Source organism: Leptonotus elevatus, chromosome 16 (genome assembly GCF_054856555.1).
Source record: "Leptonotus elevatus isolate MCC_2025b chromosome 16, RoL_Lele_1.0, whole genome shotgun sequence".
Lineage (NCBI taxonomy): Eukaryota > Metazoa > Chordata > Actinopteri > Syngnathiformes > Syngnathidae > Leptonotus > Leptonotus elevatus.
In genome coordinates, this window is record NC_141254.1 from 2,292,369 (window position 1) to 2,311,927 (window position 19,559).

Sequence of the window (19,559 nt, forward strand, 5' to 3'; positions counted from 1 at the left end):
GCCCCGGATTCAACAGTCAGAAAAAAGTGTCTGGTCCACTCAAAACGACCCTTTGTACAGTACCTTTCAAAGTCTGTTTGTTCCATTATTGACAGTATAAACAGACTAGAGCAGGCTAAAAAGCAACAGCGACATGTTCGCAGGGGCTTTTTTCCTTTCAAAAGCAATACATGTACAGTATATTCGTAGTGGCCATGTCAGCAGGGCTGCCTGTTCTATCTAAGGAAATGGACAGCATGGACATTAGCTTACCATTGCGTCACATGTTTTTTTTTTAAATTCAGGTTAGGTTCATAGATGAAATGTAGTCCTACTGTCATCAGTCGCGACAACACAAGTGGTAGGCTATATTTCTATTTACTATGTGTGACTGGCGCGAGGTAAACGGCACAGCCAGCTTCCAGTAGCTATCAGGACCGAGCAAAAAAGGTAGGATAATGGTGAGTGCACTGCATTGACTTGTTTAGCGACTAAGATAACATTAAGCATTAGCGATTGATGTGCATGTCGGCTGCCCCCCCAAAGCCCCTTGGATGAAGATTGAATACCGATGAAATTCGGTGAAATTATAATATTACACTTTTTCATCTTGGAAATCTGGTCACCCTAACTCAGGTGCTAGTCCTGTATGCATCTCTCGAACATGCTATTGTTGGTACTGTACACAGTTGTTGTTGTTTTTTGTTGTTGTTGTAAAGCCCGATCAATGAGATCAAATTGCAACATGTGAAAAAGAAAGTGCTAACATTGTGGTTAAGGCTAACCCCCCCCCCCCCACACACACACAAAGCAATAATTTTGTATGGTTCTAGGAGTTTTTAAGGCACGAAAAAGTACTTCAGTGTAACAGACCACCCTTTCCCCCAATGAGTCCGTTAAATTGCAGTTCCACAGTTTTTCCAAGAGGTTGTGGAGTTTTTGTTACACAATGAACCTGCACTGTGGATGTGAACAATTACTGCTCTTTGGTCTAGTGGTGTTCAGGTTTTCCCAACTCAAATATTAGTCAAAATCTGGGTTAAGTGGACTATGCCTCTCCTTTGCGACACACTCTATAGTGACGTAATAAAAAAAAAAAAAGGACAGACATGGACTTTCAGGTATCAAAAGTGAGCCTGTTTCCACAATCATTTCATGTCGTATCAATATCGTATGAAATGTACAATGCATTACAGTGGCTGTAACCTACCAGATGGTGCCGTTTTGCGTTGTTGTTGCATATGTCATATTAAATGCAGAGCAGTGATTAAACTGCTAAATTAATGGGTATAAAAAAATGTCTCATTATATGTCTGTTTGACTTCCTGTTACAGTCACTTCAGTTCAACATACTTCACTTGTGGGAGTTGACTGGCTTGCTGCATATGTAGTTAATTTGTTGTATGTTGTCAAGTTTTCACATTATGGCTTAAGTGTGTTCAATGTAACCAGAGTATATGGTCATACTTAGATGAACTGTTGGATAGAGAGTTAACACTCAATGAGAGTCTCCACTGATGATTACAATGACCCCCCCCACCCCACCCCAAAACACAAAAACAAAACAACAACAACAACAAAATGCTAAGTCATGCTTAAAACCTACTGTATAAGAAAGAAAATACTATGAAGAGTAAAAACAACAACAACATGCAGAGTAGCAATTATTAATACAAGGAGCCATACAGAAAAATCAGTGAGGCATTCACAGACTGATGTAACTCCTGTGTGACTAGGCAGACAACGGAGCAGCGCAGGCACACAAGAAATAAGCAAGACACACGGGAACTTACTAACGGTTTTTGATCCTTGTGGAAGAGTGCAACCCGACACTGATTTGTTTGAGCCCTGGCGCTTGGACGGGTCAAGGTTGACCCTGATGCCATGACAGTAGGAAAGCAGAATAAGAAACAATGGTGAAGACGGAATATAGGGTAAGAGCGGTGAAGGGTTCAAGAGATACAAGAGATATAATTGAATCGCAGGAGACCAACTGGTCAAGGAGAGATGTGGTACGGGAATTGAGTGGCAAGGCTAAAGCTGTGGTTTGATTCAATTAGTCATGTGTGATTATGGCGACGAGAGGAAGAGGGGTACGAGGGATAATCTGGGGCCACAGATGGTCTTGCAAAGACGCTAATATGAATAAACATTCTAATACGCATGAATCCTAGCAGGGTTGAACTCGAGTTGAAGAGAATAAACTTTTTTATTGTGGGAATGCTGGAAGCATCAACTTTTCCCCATTCCTTTTCAATGTGACTGACATCGAACTTTTTCTAAGTCCCACTTTCCACGTCCACTTCCATACATACAATTTCTAATCATTACCAGCTCTTTGAGTGCATTGTCCAGTAACCAGGAGGTCGCGGATTCGAATCCCACCTCCTACTGTACATTGCAAACATATCCATGGCCATTATGCTAAGATATATATATATATATATATATATATATATATATATATATATATATATATATATATATATATATATATATATATACTTGTATACCGAGTGACTATCATACCAGGAAATGCACTATAATTTCACTGAAATGATTAAATGCATGTTGGCTTTCAACATCAGATGACACTTTTCTAAATAAATACACCATTAGCCATGAATTTGAACAGGTCAAGTTCGCTCAGTGCTTAGAGCAATTGCCTCCCACCACGGAGAACCTGGGCTCAAATCCCGCTTGGACCACATTTTAATAAATTCAATGGTTTGATACCAACTGACTATCATTTCAGGAAATTGATTATAATTTCTCTTAAATGAATAAATCCCACCTTAGACAGATTGCGGTTCAAGTTTTCTTTTTATTAATTTGTCATTTAACTACAATTAAACATTTGTTATTTTCACATAATTTATCTTTCAATTTCTTTCATAAGCATTCAAACTTAGCATTCAGCTATTATCATTAAGCTTCCAGCATTCCCACACAATTTCTGCAAAAATTGCACCGAGTCTAGTTGTTTCATGGTATTATTACAGATTTTTACCTTCTTGCTTTTATTTAACACTTGAAATCTTCAGGGCAACTTTCACTCCACACAACAGCAGAATAAACATCCAAATTTAAAAACACGATGTTAATGAATACTTAAAGCCGTGTTCTAATTTTTTTAAGTTGTTGTTCACAATGGTAAATTTAGTTTGAGATAGGACATTTTTATATATATTTTTATGTTTTTATATAGTTTATATGACACTAGAAATTAATTGTATTATTGATTATTATAAAGTACAGGGAACTGAATAATAAAATATCTCTGTAGTTACTATACCTGCGAGTGAGTTTAGAGGTCAGTTTGGTGAAGAGGTTGGAGGTGGCCCTGGTGCGAGCATGGGGCAAAGGGCTGGCATCATGGTGGGACAAGGTGGGTGAAGTGGGCGGGGCCGAGTAAATCGGAGGGCCGCGGTCCCTCAGCTGTCCCCCGTGAAAGGTGCTGCGAATTGTGGAGCCTCGGGTTAAGCGGCATCGATCCGAAGAAGAAGATGATGTTGCTCCGGCCCCCGAAATGCTGAGTGTGGAGGGAGAGGCCGCAGGCATGCGGTGGCCCAGCGAGCTACAATGAAACAAAATAGAAGGTTAAAAAAAATTTTTTTTTAAAGAGCCTTATTTTCTAGTGCGGGGCGCTATTTTCATGTTGTGTGCATTGTGAGCGTGAACACAGCCGACTTCATTTGCTGCCAATCATTCCCTACAAAGGTGGTGAACTCAGACACAGCGATCATTGTCACTGCTTTTGGGGCGGTGTGGCAACAGACAACGTAAAGCTGGTGATAACTGCTAGCGTCTTAAATATGTTTGCGGACCTGAAAGACATTCAATAAATTGATTTTTACAATGATTCCGAGGTTTTGATGAAATGAAATGCATCTGACATCCACACACATATCCGTAGAGCTCGGTATCTTTCTGCCTGTGGAACAATCAAATTCACCAAAATTGCGTTTAAGACTACCTGTGCCAGTTTTTAGACATGGTCTGAGCAGATGTAACTTTAGACAAACTTTCTGCCACCTAATTTCAAGGACACACCCTTGCTGTGCCAGAACGGTCTGCTGAACTGGCAAACGCATGCAGTGAAAGCAGGATATACCAGCATTTCCGCATGTACCGTCTATGAAAATAGAGCCCTCTGAGTTACTGTATCTTGAAAAAAAAAATCTGCCAAAAAGAAAACAAAAAGAAAGACATGACACAGAGCAGTACCTGTTGTCTTTGCCATTCTGCAGGAGAGAGTGCCTGTCAGCCCCTGAGCGATCTGTGCACACGTATGTATTTCGGCGTGTCATTGCGCTTCCAGGGATGTTATTCTTTAGAGTGAAAAGTGAGGTGAGAAGCAAATATTAGTCACATGGAAAGTGAATATAATCAAATGTATTGCATTTCATTCATTTTTGTGGTCTTGAACAGAAAGCTATATCTAATACTTAAAGCAATACACCATTTATTAAAAACTAACCAGTTATTCTGTGAAATGGTTCATTTCAATTTCCCGATTTAATCGTCAATTTATGTTGAGCGATTATTATTTTATAGTACTTTTTAGAGATATTTTTGCATTAGGCACAGTATCTGCCATTTTTGGTGATCATCGTGACGTAATGCGTGCTGTAAACAGGCATAAAATTGCATGGCTTAAAATAACTACAAAGACATTCACAAGGTATTATTGCATCCTACGGCGAACGTAAAATTGGGAATTATGCCATCGAATAAGATGCCATAGATATTTGCATTTTTATCCTTTGTATATACTGCCTACCTAATCGAATACTGTACTGTTCAGTGGTGTATTGCTTTAAAATAATACACAGTAGGTTCTGAGTTTATGATGGAGTTACATTCCTAAAGTGGCAACATAATCTGATATTGTACGTACCTGCAAGTCTGACCATGCCTTACTCACGCTAAATAAACACGGCAGTTTAGTCTTAAATACTGTAAGAATTGGTATGAAAAACACTTCCAGAGGTAACAGTAAGCAAGGCAGTAACGAAGCATGTCTTCTTGTTCTGCGTGATTGTGTACTGTAGTCTTTTACCGTTGTCTATCACTAACCTCCACTAACATAGGAATGAAGTCAAATTACATTTAATATACAGTATGTTGAAAAATCTTCTCAAGCATCAATATAAAACAACGCTAAACAAGCCTTCTTGTGATGCATGATTATTTTCATGTCGTTGCTCAAACTGCTTCATTGCATGCCGTTTGTAACCTCAAAATCACATACACAGTAAATTCTCCAGAGTAAATTTGACTCTATTTAGAGTGGGACCAAATAGACTGAGTTTTAGAGTAGGCTAAAATTTACGCTTGTAAGAGAGTAAATTAAAATATTTGAAAAAAAAGTCACTCAAGGAATGAGGAACAAACTCACAACCTTCAGCTTGGGAGACTGCCCCACTACCACCTGCCCATCCTACTATTTCCATATATCCAAGAGACCAAAAACCTCATTTTTGGTCTTGGAGTTAGGAAGATTCCATTTGACATGAGCGATATACTAACACAGAGCAGGAGCTCCGTGGCTCAGGGAATAGATCGGCTGTCTCCCAAGCTGAAGGACGTGAGTTCGTTCTTCAACCCTTGAGTGACTTTTTTTTTTCAATTCTTTATTTTACTCTCATTCAAGTGTAAACTCTAAAATTACCCTAAAACTGAGTATTTTCTCCCACTCTAAATAGAGTAAAATTTACTCTACAGAATTGACAGTGTATGTTGGGACCACTATGAACCGAGATCCCTGCAGTAGAGCTTTTCATTCACAATTCGAAGGTTGGACATTGAATTGGAGGCCCAGTTGACTATAAAGCTGCTGGAAAAGCAGTTTACGCTTGATGACTGCACATTTGTCGTATTACCACACTACTAGACACCTTCCATTGTTGGACCTTCCTCGTCCTAAATGTGTGTTTTGCTATAGTGGCTTGTTTGCTGTAGTAATTGAGTGGTGCCGGAGACAAATTCTTTGTATGTTTTTTTTTTACATAGTCAATAAAGAATCCTGTGATTCTGACTTGAAGAACGTGCTTGAAAAAGTAGCTGTGGCCTCTCGCGTAACTCAGTAGGAAACACTCACTGTGGTGGCGGTCATGTCTTTACGGCGGTCTGGTATCTCCGACTTGTTAGGGTTGTTGGCGCTGCTAACCATTGGACTAGAAGGAGGGAGGCTGTGGCTTCCCATCACGCTGCAGCTGGCCTTACGCGAAGGCATTCGTCCCTCTCGCAGTTCCCTCTCGCCCGTGCTTGTTGGGCTCCGTTTGGGGTGCATGACGGGCATGGAAGGCCCGCCTTTGTTGTGGAGGACAGCAGTGCATAGACAGACGAGAGACTCATATAAGGAGTATTCTGCTACAACAGCCCCCAGTGGCTTAGAAAAGGATAGTCGATAGTGAAGTGGCTTGGCTGACGAGCTACATTTCACGCTCTACAGGAACTGTAACACTTTCACGAGTCACAAGTAAGAATAAATACTCACAGAAGTCGCTGTGCCGTCGCTGCCTGTGGTAAGTGGAGGCACTGCGCTGTGTCTTACTGTGTGAGGAGGAGGTGGAAGAGGAAGAGGAGCCGGTAGCTGTTGAAGAGTGTTTGTTGGTTCCGTTGGTGATAGGGCTGGGTCGCACCCTTGCCAAGGACAGGGTACTGGCTGTGCGAGCCTCGCTGCCCTCCTTAAATGAGATGCAAATGGAAGTGTGACAACGCAGAAATAATTAATATAACTTATTTTAGGCGTTCAATAAAAAAAGTGAAGATTCACTTTACAGTAAAACTTTTTTTTTTTTTAACAAGTTGGCTGATTTTAGCTATTCCTTTAACCTCTGGTAATAAAAACAAGAAGAGACCATCCAAGATGAAGATCATAATTAAATTTGGACTCTTTTGATTGCTGAAGCATTCCCACATATGTTATTGTGATTTTTATTCGCCAAACATTTTTGCCGTGTAACAACTCCCACATACTGTTCAAGTTTCAACTTACATCAAAAATTCCCGCCTCCCGGGGTATATATATAGTCTGATTTCACATTACTTACAGTATTCACACAATTTAATGTTGAATATGAACTTTTCCCCATTCATTTTCAATGGGACAGACATTGAAATTTTCCCACAAAAGTCCCTTTCCATGCCCACTTCCGTACATACAATTTATCATTTCTCATATCATCTGTCTGATACTGCTCAGTGGCGCACTTGGTAAAGTGCATTGTCCAGTAACCAGAGTGGCGGGTTCGAATTCCACCTTTGACTGGACATGGCAAATATCCGTGGCCATTATGCTAAGTGATATACATGCATACCAACTACCATATCAAGAAATGCATTATAATTTCACTGAAATGATTACATGGCATGCTAGCTTTCAGCATCAGATGACACTTTTCAAAATAAATACACCATTAACCATGATTGGTATTAACCAAGTCACGTTAGCTCAGTTAGAGCAACTGCCTTCCACCACGGTTTGATATCAACTGACTATCATATCAGGAAATTGATTATAATTTCTCTGAAATGATTAAATCCCACTTTAGACAGATTGCAGTTCAAGTTTTTTTTTAAATTAATTTGTCAACTTTCACATAATTTATCTTTCACATGCATTCAAATATTAGCATTCAGCTAATAGCGTCCAGCTTTTCAACATTCCCACAGAATTTCTGCAGAAATTGCACTTTGTCTAGTTTTAGTGAGGTATTAACATTTTACCATTTTGAAAAGGAATGAGGAGTTTCAAATTGAATTAACATTTTTTACCTGAATTGGCTTCTCTGAGAAGTCAGAACATAACATTCAATTACCAAACCATTTTTTCTGTTAAGGAATGCAAGTCAATTTTTTTTGTATTATTTTAAGGTATTATGTTTTATGTGCCTTAGTTCAGCTGACCAGCTACTCCTGAAGGTACCGAAGTCTAAATGGAAGTTTTGTTTAGATGGAGCCTTTTCCATTTTCTGTCCCTAAAGTGTGGAATGACCTCTCAGTGCCCAGATCAGTAATATTATTAGAGCTCCAGCTATCGAATATTTGGTATTCGGATATCCTACAGAAAATTCTAGCGAATAATTGGGTATTTGGATAGAAATAAAAATATACATGTATATACTTTCTTGGTTAAAGAACAATTACAAATACGGAAAAAAAACACATTTGCATGTAATAATTAACAACTAACTGGTTTTTATTTTTAGATAATTTACTTTTCTTTTTTCTTTTTTTTACTTAAAGGATCTTTATGCAGTTTGTCACTTTTTCTTTTACTCACGACTGCCACCTCTGGCCTAAAGCGTAACTGCAGCATGTGTCAGGCTTGTTCATGGTGCGCGTGCAAGTACGTGCACGATCTTAAAGTGACAGCCACAGTTGACAAACAAAGACATGACTTCAAATGATGTAAGAAAAACTCCGCCCCTCCCCTCCTCAAAGATACTGTGGAGTGTGCGGGGTCCGCACACTCTACTATAAAGGGAAGATAAAAGCTGATAGGAGCAAAACAATCAGGGCTCTTTGTACTCATCTGGGCATTGGTGGAGCATGCATGATGTAGAAAAAGCTTCAATATTACCTTTTTAAACTGCATAATACACCTTTAAACTGTGCTTGTCAGCAAACTATTTTCCTCTGAAACAGTGAGATTTTAGACAAATCTCTCCCCATAGATTTTGGTCAATGGAACTAAAGTGACGTCAGACCCAAAATAGCACATTTGAGTAAGCCTGGTTTGTCGATAAGTGATCAGTAGGAATGGCAAATTAGTCACGCTGTCAGCATCAAAGTGTGCACAGTCCATCAATCCATTTTCTGAACCGCTAATCCTCACGAGGGTCGCGGGCGCGCTCGCGCTGGAGCCTACCTCAGCTGTCTACGGGCTGTAGTATTTACGCCTTTGTAATCAGACGGCTGGAGCACTTTACCGCAGCACTTTACCGCTGCACGGCTAGCTTGCTGCTTGGTGCTGGTAGCTAGCTGTTAGCTAGCAGTCGCTGATAAACGCTAGCAAGAGGCGCCGTACAATACAGTGTCAGCATAATTATCTTAGTCTTATCTCTGTTATAGTGCTCTTAACTGGAGCTTGAACGTGACTTCAAGACCTTGTGTTACTGACGTCTGTCGCAACAGTTTGGGGCATTTATATTGCCGTTGTTCACAAACTCTGAATAGCCAAGCACGTTGTCAGCCCTTATACTGCGATGACAAGCTTCCGGAAACAACTTCAAAATAAAAGCGCTACAATGCATTTATCTACATATACTAATTGGTAAGATAAAGTTTATTTTGAAACTGGGTTTCTCTCAGCGTTAGCGCCGTGTACTGTCATGCATACTGCCGTTAGCTTGACTACGACTTTCTCAGCAGGTACCCGAGGCAGAAATAACGAGGACTCGTTTCAGTCCTAGTATTGATAATCGTTTTTGTACGATTATGCGACTCGTTTCAGTCCTAGTATTGATTATCGTTTTTGTACGATTATGCCAATTTTGTAATCGTGGAGGGTTATAATCGAAATCGTAATTGAATTTCAATTAATTGCACAGCCCTACTTCCTTATATTGGATGGTAGTCTGATAACTAAACTTAACTAAGCACAGTAGGTCATGACATATACTAAAAACTTAATCAATGGCAACAGTGTTGCAGTACTTGCAGAACTGCTCGTAACTCTTCGTCACCACACTAAAATGGTCAGAAGATCCAGCAGGGACTATATACATTACATGTAGACGAAAAAATTAATTGGAAGTTACTAAAATTATTTCCACACAGCTTTAATGGAGAAGAGTGGCATGAGCCAAGGAAGAAATTTTGATGTGTATTTCACTAATCAGTTTATAATAGTACATTATTTGACATTGTGAAAATGCTGATCCATGAAAGACTGTGGACATTATTATCACTACCTACAATGCACGGGTGTTTGACCTTTTCGAAAGGTTGCAATGTTCTAAAACTTCACCTATTTTCAGATTATTTTTTTTCCAACTTCATTTTTTTTTTTTACATAACAGTATAGGCAAGTTATTGACACAGGTTTAGCAGTCTATTTGCTTTCACTGTACAATGAAGAAGCTGCTTAACGCTTTAATTAGGGTTGAATAATTTCCCATCAATAACAATACAATGCAAGGACTTTTTCATATTTAAATTAGAGCTGTCAAACGATTACATTTTTAAATCAGATTAATCATATCTTAGAATTTTGATTAATCACAATTAATCACTTAATAAAAAAGGCTTTTTTATCAATATTTTTTTCCAGCCAAATTTGAAGAGCACCGGTTATGTGTTAATTATTTTGACATTTAATGTTGAGGACGCCACTGCACACGCTCATCCTCCTCTTTTTCTAATCAATGACTTATTTTAAATGGGCAAAAAATTACACCAATATTTTGACATGAACAAATATTCTAAATGTCCTACGCAAACATTTATTAAATGCTTTACTTTAATGAATGTAATTTTGTTTATTGCTCAAACAACCTGTGCTACCTTAAATATAGCCATCCGCTGTCACGCTAAAGGATAATCTATGGTCAAAGTGAATAGTGCGAATAATTTGCGTTAATTCATGACTAATGCATATTTTTTGCGATTAATTAATCAGTTAATGCTTTAACTTTGACAGCACAAATTTAAATACAAATAGACAAGAATGTAATTAACAACTTTAACTTCAGATCCATTGATAGGAGATCTCTTGGCAGTATTCCTATGCCTTGAAGTTGACCAAGAGCCCTTTTAACAAGAGGAGCTAAAAGAATTATTGAGAGGCTGCATTAAGAACCAGTAGGAGAATAATAACTATAAATCATGACAATCCACTTGGCAGGTATCAAGGGCAACAGGGATGTAAATGATGCTATATCATATTTCTTCATACATACATGATAAATAAAAGTAGATGTGTATAACTCACATCGCCTTTGCGACCCAGCAGTAAGTAGGTAGCGGTGACCTCATTGTATTTTTGATTGAGCAGAGAGTCCTTGATTTCATCGGGGGTGAAGCCCATGCCGACCATCACCTCTGAAGCACACAAACGGTGACGTAAATCATACATGCATCTCGTGTCGTGACAACATTGATTCAGTCAGCATATATCCAATAAGAAAGCGACATTATCACTCGTCCAGTTGACTCACCAATGCGGGCTGGATCGCTGTAGTCTTCCACTGGTTCTATATGGGGCTTTAGGTCCTCACCCTCATACCCTGAATTTATCCACTTGTCCTTCATGACTTGCTGTGGAGACATAGAAAAACAGAGTTTGCTTTGTTTGATTGCACATGAGGAAAACTCAAGTCTATTTTTTTGGTACTCCTCACATCAAGGGTGCAGCGTTTGGCGGGATTGAGCACCAGGAATCGACGAAGGATCCCTTCACAGTCCGTGGACATGTAAAAGGGCACGCGGTACTTTCCCCTCAGCACACGCTCCCTCAGCTCCTGTTGGTTACATGATAGATGCTTAACATTTTGAGGCTTCAGGAGAACAAAAACACACAACAGCAAAAGTGTAAAATTGGTCACAGCACTGCATACATTTTACTGTATTTTTTGGACTATAAGTCGCTCCGGAGTATTAATCGGCAAAAACTGCTTCATAAAGAAGAAACCCACCCACATAAAACTTAAACAAATAAGTCACATTTTTTGGAGAAATGTATTTTACTAAAGACGAGACCAAGAACAGTAGAGCTCAGACAGCAGCAACGAGTTCCAGTTGGATTCATATCTTCTACTTCTATCTATGGAAAGGTTTAACTTTTTAGTTTAAAATGGCTTACCTTATCAAGAATCCTGCGTCGCAATATGTTATAATGTATAATCCTGGGTGGTTATCGCACCTTTTGGTGCTGTAAATAGTAAATCCTAGTGGTGATGAATACCGCATGCTAATTTAGCAAGCTAGCTTGATACATCACACATTAGTTGCCATGACTACTTCCTTTTTCTTCTTCTTCCAAATCTTGTTCTACTTTATTTTGGTGGTTTGCAAAACTTTGGTACATTACTGATGCATTCACCTTTGGGTAAGCCATTTTAAACTAAAAATAAAAACATTTCTGTAGATACAAGTCAACTAGAGTTGCCACCCGTCCCGTTTTCCCCAGAATTTTTCTCTTTTTTTTACCAGCTGTCCTGGGAAAATAAAAATCTCTCCCAGGACACAATTTGTCCTGTTTTTTTAGGAAGAATGCCAAAAGCTAATTTGATTTCCTTAATTCTGTAGTCTAAAAATGTCCCCTGCGCTACTGTGGAACGCTTTGTTACAGAGCGTGCCACCGGCGGCACATTTCCTTAGGTGCATTTTGGATTACCGTAACTCCGGCACAGTTTGTACTATGAAAAATTCCAATGGTGTATGAAAGCTAAGCCCTTGTGCTTTACGAAAAAGTACTTTCATTACGGTAATTTCAGTTTTCCTCCCACGGAAGCCAGGGAAGTCGGTGAGTAACGACGAAAAAATGCAGAGAAGAATAGCGAGATTTTCAGACATTTCTACATCAATTTGAACAAAAAATGTGTACAAGGTATGTACATCGAAACTTGTATCACATGGTGGCTTTTTATCGAACCTACCAAGTCTGTGACTTTGCAGTACGTACGTAATTGTGGGTGACGTTTTTCTAGAATAGCTACATGTTGCCACGTCTCGTTTGTATCGTATTGTTTTTTAGAGTGTATGTCTTGTTTGTAGTTTACAGTGTGTGTGACTAGCTGAATAATGAACATTACACTAAGTTCAGTTTGTTTTGTGATGAGGGACATACATTGCATTACAGTCTCTCTCTCTCTCTGTGTAAAAAATTCTCAGCTTTTATATACATTTGAACAAAAAGTGTCACGTCCAAAATTATTCATACCTTTCTCCTCAAAAATCAATAGAAAAGCCTTTATTGGCTATTACAGCAAATAAAACACATCCTATAGTTGCTGAGCAGTTTTTTGCATGACTTGGCTGATATTGCCCATTCATCTTTAGCGATGAGCTCTTTTTGTCATCACCCTGATCATTAGTTTCCTCCACAGATTTTCAACTAAATTCAAGTATGGACTGTCTGAGCCACTGCAAAACGTTAATATTTTTGAGCGCAAACCATTTCTTAACCACTTTTGCCATGTGTTTTGGGATTTTGTGATGCTAAAATGTCCACATATTCAAAATTTGCCGGGGGTATGAGTCATTTCAGGCTTGACTCTTGAGTGCCCAAGCTTGGTCAGGTGACCCTTTTTTTTCACAAATCCAAGGTGGCAAACCCTAAAGTCAACACGATTAGGAAATGGGGATTTTAGGTGACAGTCCGAGCTCTAATTATAATATCTACAGGCCAGCCAAACTACGAAAAAAAAATGTGACTTTAGAGTCCAAAAAACTGTGTACTTAATCTATGTCCGTTTTAATATTAACTCTTTTCTCTACTAACTTTTCTGCACTCATAGTTCCAACAGAGTTAAAGGAGAGAGGTACAGTTTTCCCATTGTTAATTTCTACTCGTCAGCTTAGCTAGCAGTAAATATGTTTAGTTTAAAATGCTATAATTCTGACAGTATTCTACTTTAAAACTGATGTGATTAGTAGTGAATAAATAATTACATCAAAGAAAAACAAATATTTCCAACATCAAAATACAAAGTGAAGTAAAAAACGTTTTGCTTTGTTTTTTTGGGGGGAAGAGTGCTTCCAACCCATCCTCCCCTCATGCTGCTAAGGGATTCATTGACTGGGGAGATGAGAGTTAGTATCCAGAAGCTTTAAGGATTATTTCAGGTTTGTTGCTGCCATACTAAGATGGACAGCAAGAGTACGAATAAGAAAGCTTTTATTTAATTTTGTCACTAATAATATTATTTTGATTTTATAAGAATAGCAGTGAAAGAAACCAGAAATATTAGTTTTTCAGTCAAGTTACAATGGTTGTCTGTGCATCTGACATGCAAAGGAGTCAACAGACATAGTGTCTGGTTGCTAGTGCAACCAGAACTCATGGCAAAACATTGTAGGGGGCTTTTAACACATTTTTTCCCCCAGACTGAACTATAGCCTAACCAAGTCACCATCAATTAAAGAGTACTGTTAAACAACAGCGTGTTAATTACCTGCAGCAGTAAAATAGCATGCTACAGAGTGGCAGAAGAAGTAGAATGTTTTCAATCATACCCTCACTGAGTGTTACAATGTGATAACCAAACCAAATATGTTGCATTCTGAGGATTTGGTCTTAAACTTGACGCGTTGTTATCTTGGTAGGTTCTGTTTCTTCAGCCGGAAGGAGTTTACTGGTCATGAAAGTGTCAGTAGAAGAAGCAAAAGGCCTGACTTCATATGGAGCAGTTAGGGCAAATCCACAGATACTAGAGAGCCCGTCCGTAAAATGCTCTAGACCAATGTAAACTGACACATTTTTCAAAGACACAACACCTTGTCAAAGCATCTTAGTGACAGATACTTCAAATTGTTCACCTCTCAAAATTATAAACAACTGTGTCATAGGTGATCACCTCTCATATGTTCTTATGCCGAATGAATGAAACCTGAGCTCCCTATGTAACAAACAAGACAAGTGGCAAGTACAGTCGTTAATTTGTGCTGCTACGGCTTAATAGATATTACACAGTTGAATTTAATAACTGACCAACACCCAAAAGAAGACTTTTTACGGCATAAATGACGGCGGCCGCGGCTGAATTAGCAGCTGCTAAGTTGCTAACGTACCTCAATAACACTGCTTGGGAAATTCCAGTCACGACATAGACCTGTCCACGTATGAATTACCCTCTAAAAAGCTCTCTACTGCACTGCTGCCAATATATGTTTAAAGAGGCGAAAGCTGTGTTAGGGGAGCCATTTAGACTGTGAAGCACCATCACCTCGTCCCTGCTTTGAGAGAAGGGAAAACACACTTGGTAGGCTGCTACTTAGCAGTTAGTACCGAGCTAGGTTGCTTCAGCTAACAGTTCTCAAAGGGTGAGTACTCACAGACCCATTTAACTCAAATGGGTTAATTTGTCCACTTTTATGTTAATAAACAAGAGTATGAAAAACATTTTATTGTATATTTAGCAGAGGTGGGCATTCCGTCAATGCCAGACGCCCATTTTGCTGAGGATTGACAATTTACGGGAAACGTTTTGGCGGAAGGGAGCTTTCGGCCATCAATGTAATTGTTAATCCGTCAATAAATTCGGTAATCATTCAATGACGGACATCCTATTTTGCTGACGGATTGACGAGTGATTATTGACAGAACATTGACGGATGCCCACTTCGAATGACGTAGACATTGATGGAGGCTTTTTTGCTGATCAATCGACGAATGACGGATTGACAGTTCGACTTGAAATATTGACGAATTGCAGATGACGGAAGGGAGTCCTGACTGTTGGCGATTGCTGAATGACGGACGCTCAAAATTCGTTGACGCGCCATCTCTGATATTTAGTACAGATATAAAATGTCGGATTAATTACGATTAATCGCGAGTTAATTATGCAATTATTATTTTTAAAAAATTAATGACTGACAGCCCTGGTACATTACGTCGTTTGCCATTGTCATGTGCTACAATGTGACATTCGTGAAACCCCCTATAACGTGCTTGCTTTACGGTGGGGGATATGGTTATGATGTTAGCAATGGTAGCTTTCCACAAGTGCCATCCATTTATATTTATTTTTGGTGGGTGATATGGTTATGTTAGCAATGGTAGCTTTCCACAAGTGCCATCCATTTACATTTATTTTTGTATTACATTTTTTTATTATATTTTTTATATCCATTTTTATTTTAACGTTTATTCATTTATTTATTTATTTTGTCATTTATTTATTTTTAATTTCGGTAGTTTTCGTCCTTTATACATAACAACTCTCTGAAGTGAATCTCGAGAAGTCTACGATAATGAGCAAAGTAATGAGTAGCCACTCGCTTTGTCGCATGAAGGTGTAGAGAATCATCTTGAATGTGCCAAAGTAATGTTTAAATCAGTTTCATAAAATGCAGATTATCTACCTCCATGTAACCACCCCTGGGAAACACACTTTTCAGAAACATAAATATCTGGCAGATTATCAATCCCCACTTTCCACCCACTTGCCTTCAAGTTCTGCCCATCAAAAGGCAGCGAGCCGCTGACCAGTGTGTACAAGATGACGCCAAGACTCCAGACATCCACTTCGGGTCCATCATATTTCTTTCCCTGGAAAAGTTCGGGGGCAGCATAGGGCGGCGAGCCACAGAATGTGTCCAGCTTGTTGCCAAGTGTGAACTCATTACTGAAACCGAAATCTGCAATCTTGATATTGGCATCGGCATCCAGCAGGAGATTCTCCGCCTGTGTATATTGATGTAGAGGAAGAGAAGGTAAGTATGGAAGAGAAGGGATTGTAGAGCATGCCAGTGCACAGACATGATGGGGGAGTAGGGGAGAAAATAATGGGATGAGGAAGGAGAAAGTGGAATGAGATTAAGTTGAAAGACAAAACGTAATAAATTGTCATGGAAGAAAAAAAAGAAGGATGTATGCAACAGATGGAAAGGGTGAGGGGTGACTGCTTGTTATCCAACAACACAGATACCTTTATGTGTCATGACTCATGGGTGAACTGAGTGTTCCGTAATCTATTAGAACACATGCCTGCATTTGCCCACTTTTAAATTCTCCATACTGTGTGGTTAAGATGCTATGGGGCCCTTTTCACACACAAAGATTAAGACTAGTCTGAGATTATGATTTGAACTAGCCTTAATCCCTATTTCTGAAAACAGCCCAAAACATCTTCTCAGCTTTCTTACCTTCAAATCTCTGTGGACAATATTTTTAGTGTGGCAATAGTGGACAGCAGAAACAATCTGTCAACACAAAGTGATGAACCAATTTTAAATTTCCCCCCCAAAATATTCATATAATTTCAATTTTTTAAATGAATATAAAGTTTGTTGCATAAAGAAATGAGTGTGTGTGTTTTTTTTAAACCTGTCGAAATTTGGCTCTGGCTTCAACCTCCTTCATTCTTCCATGAGACACGAGGTAGTCAAACACTTCACCTGTGATTGGGAAAAGGTAAGGCAATAAAAAAATAAAAAATAAATAAAGGAAGCATTTTGATCAGATAGTGGACAGGGGTGTTTATTTACTCAACTACAGAAAGTACCAGGAGTTTATTTGAAAGAGGTCTTAATTTGTACAAATGGCCGTGTCACGGTAGCGCAAGACTTGCTGGTGTCTGTTGATTGGTGGTGGAGAACAGAATAGCTATGGAAATGGAATGTGTCACTGCCTCACAATAGCGTTCTCTATTTAAGTATTTTTGTTCTTTGTTCCTTTTAACTAATTCACTCCCAGCCATTTTCACTGAAGCAACCCCCTTCACTCCTGGCTGTTTTGCTGGATTTTGACAGATCTTGCAAGGCTCACAGAATATTGTCTTCTATTTCTATAAAAACATAAAACATGGACCATATCAAAAAGAAAGATTAGAGTCTCTTCTTTCATCACAAAAAAGTATATTTGTATCTGTTTCCGTTTTGCAGCAATTAGCATTAGAATATAGCTTAGTTTCATCATTATTCACAAACGTGTTGAAAACACTGGCAAAAAGCGCTTGTTGCAACATGGCCCTGGTTGAGCTTTTATACTCTGCTGCCACCTGCTGGCCGTTTTTTGTAATAACTACCATTTCTTTCGGCGACCTATTCAGATCAGAGGCTGCATCAAAGCCTTCTGTATGCTCTAGCATAAAAACACACATAAAAACCGTATAAATAAATTTTTGGGACCATGCCAATATTAAAAATGTTATACATTATTGGGAGCAAATGAGTTAATAGTGTAGTATAGTTGGAGGAGCAACAAATTGTTCCCTACATGTTTTCTCACCTTTACTCAAGACTGAAGCAAAAATGAAACATGATTTAGCTCTCCAAAGTATAAGCAACCAACTACTGTGCTCTGTCTTTTCTACATAGCTAAGCAAAGACCCCGGTGCTCGTTGAAGAGACTGACTATCATAACACAGGCACTGTTCAAAATATGCCTTAAGATGTAACAGAAAGACATGCTACAGGTTTTTTTTCATCTATTTTGAATTCAATTGTGAGTTTCAACCGGCTGCCATCCGCTATACACCCGTAATGGAAATGCTACCTTAATCTAATACTGTACATCAATCCGTGCCTACATTAACTGATATGAATTGCTTGGTGGAAATGTGGCTATTGTAAAGCTAATTAGAATTTTTGGGTGGCACAACCTTTTCCTGAGGGGAAAAAGGGAGTGGTTATTTGGGGAGAAGCGTTTCTTTGTTCAAGTGGACTACAACACGGGCATAATGGCTGATGTACCCACCTCCACTGGCATACTCCATGATCAGGTAAAGGGTCTTATCTGTCTCAATCACCTCGAACAGCTGCACTGAGGGCCAAAACAGAAACAGACTCAAATCATACATACAGGTAACACTGTGGATAAAAACTGTTAGTTTGAGCCTTACCTATGTTGGGGTGATTTAAGCCTTTCATTATTCGTACCTCTCGAAAGAGCTGGAAAGAAACAACATACTTTAATAACAACTACGATAATTTAGATTCAGATTTAGATCCGTAACCCCTTCAGACCCGTATTTGTTCTGCTGAGTTTTTTTTTTTTTTTACTGATTTCGCCACTTTTCCCACATAAGAACAACATGGAATTTTTTGGGGGGTTGTCTCATCAATCCACTATATAGTCCACCATTTTTTTTCTGCTGGGCAAATTACTATTACTATTATTATTATTCTTACTGATTTGGACTCTTTTCCCACATAAGAACATTGAAATAATTTTTTTTTGGGGGGGGGGGGGGTGTTATCTCATGTTTTCATTTGTTATATTATATGTAACATTTTTAACATGAACATCAACTTGCGATTGTGATTGGTTAGCAAGGATCAAATCATGAACCACAAGTGTTATGCGTTTTTATTGGTTTAGACATGCAAATATGTCATGTCTACTGCAATCATCTATGGGTCCGAAGGGGTTAAAAGGACAATTCCCTCAGTCACAAGAAATGTGAAAACAAACAATGGCCAACAGGGGGAGATAAAATGGGAAGCCTGGTGGGTTGCCTTTCAGTGCCCTGACTTTCTTAAAAAGAAGGAGAAAACAAAGAACGGGGCAGGAGGCAATATTAAAAAGAAATAGTGGGGAAACAAATGTGCAAATCCTCGGTTGCCGAATTGCGAATATGTGGGGGTCGACTGTAGTCCAATTTATATTTACATTGGGATTATTAAAATATAATAAAAAAATAGTTTTAGCTCCCAAAATGTGCAAGCTTTACTCAATAGTCTAGTGCTCTATACTAGTACTTCTCTTGATCAAAAATCACTCAAACAACATGTATGACCGGCGCATTCTATTGTATTAAAGACTTAAAGGAAGAAACAACTGGCACACACGTTTGATGAATTTACAGCTAAAGAAAACACAAACATTTGTCACTGCATGTACCATGTCAGCTTCTAGGAATATACACTACTTGTACAGATTAAATTAGTGCCAGTTACTCTAC

General features: G+C 38.8%; 1 protein-coding gene across 5 annotated transcripts in view; it reads right to left on the reverse strand.

The window, feature by feature from the left end:
- mark4a (MAP/microtubule affinity-regulating kinase 4a) overlaps positions 1 to 19,559 on the reverse strand; it is a 51,176-nt gene that overhangs the window by 10,342 nt on the left and 21,275 nt on the right. The window contains exons 4-16 of one of the 5 annotated variants that reach the window (XM_086098404.1): positions 18,498 to 18,546; positions 18,353 to 18,418; positions 16,982 to 17,052; positions 16,801 to 16,857; positions 16,103 to 16,339; positions 11,331 to 11,450; positions 11,148 to 11,247; positions 10,922 to 11,031; positions 6,484 to 6,671; positions 6,083 to 6,314; positions 4,207 to 4,310; positions 3,275 to 3,556; positions 1,773 to 1,855 (exon numbers count right to left, since the gene is read on the reverse strand). In XM_086098404.1, coding sequence (XP_085954530.1) covers positions 1,773 to 1,855; positions 3,275 to 3,556; positions 4,207 to 4,310; positions 6,083 to 6,314; positions 6,484 to 6,671; positions 10,922 to 11,031; positions 11,148 to 11,247; positions 11,331 to 11,450; positions 16,103 to 16,339; positions 16,801 to 16,857; positions 16,982 to 17,052; positions 18,353 to 18,418; positions 18,498 to 18,546 — 1,699 coding nt within the window. Of the gene's footprint in view, positions 1 to 1,772; positions 1,856 to 3,274; positions 3,557 to 4,206; positions 4,311 to 6,082; positions 6,315 to 6,481; positions 6,672 to 10,921; positions 11,032 to 11,147; positions 11,248 to 11,330; positions 11,451 to 16,102; positions 16,340 to 16,800; positions 16,858 to 16,981; positions 17,053 to 18,352; positions 18,419 to 18,497; positions 18,547 to 19,559 lie in introns of all 5 variants that reach the window. The other 4 variants (XM_086098405.1, XM_086098406.1, XM_086098401.1 and 1 more) reach the window with 4 other exon arrangements.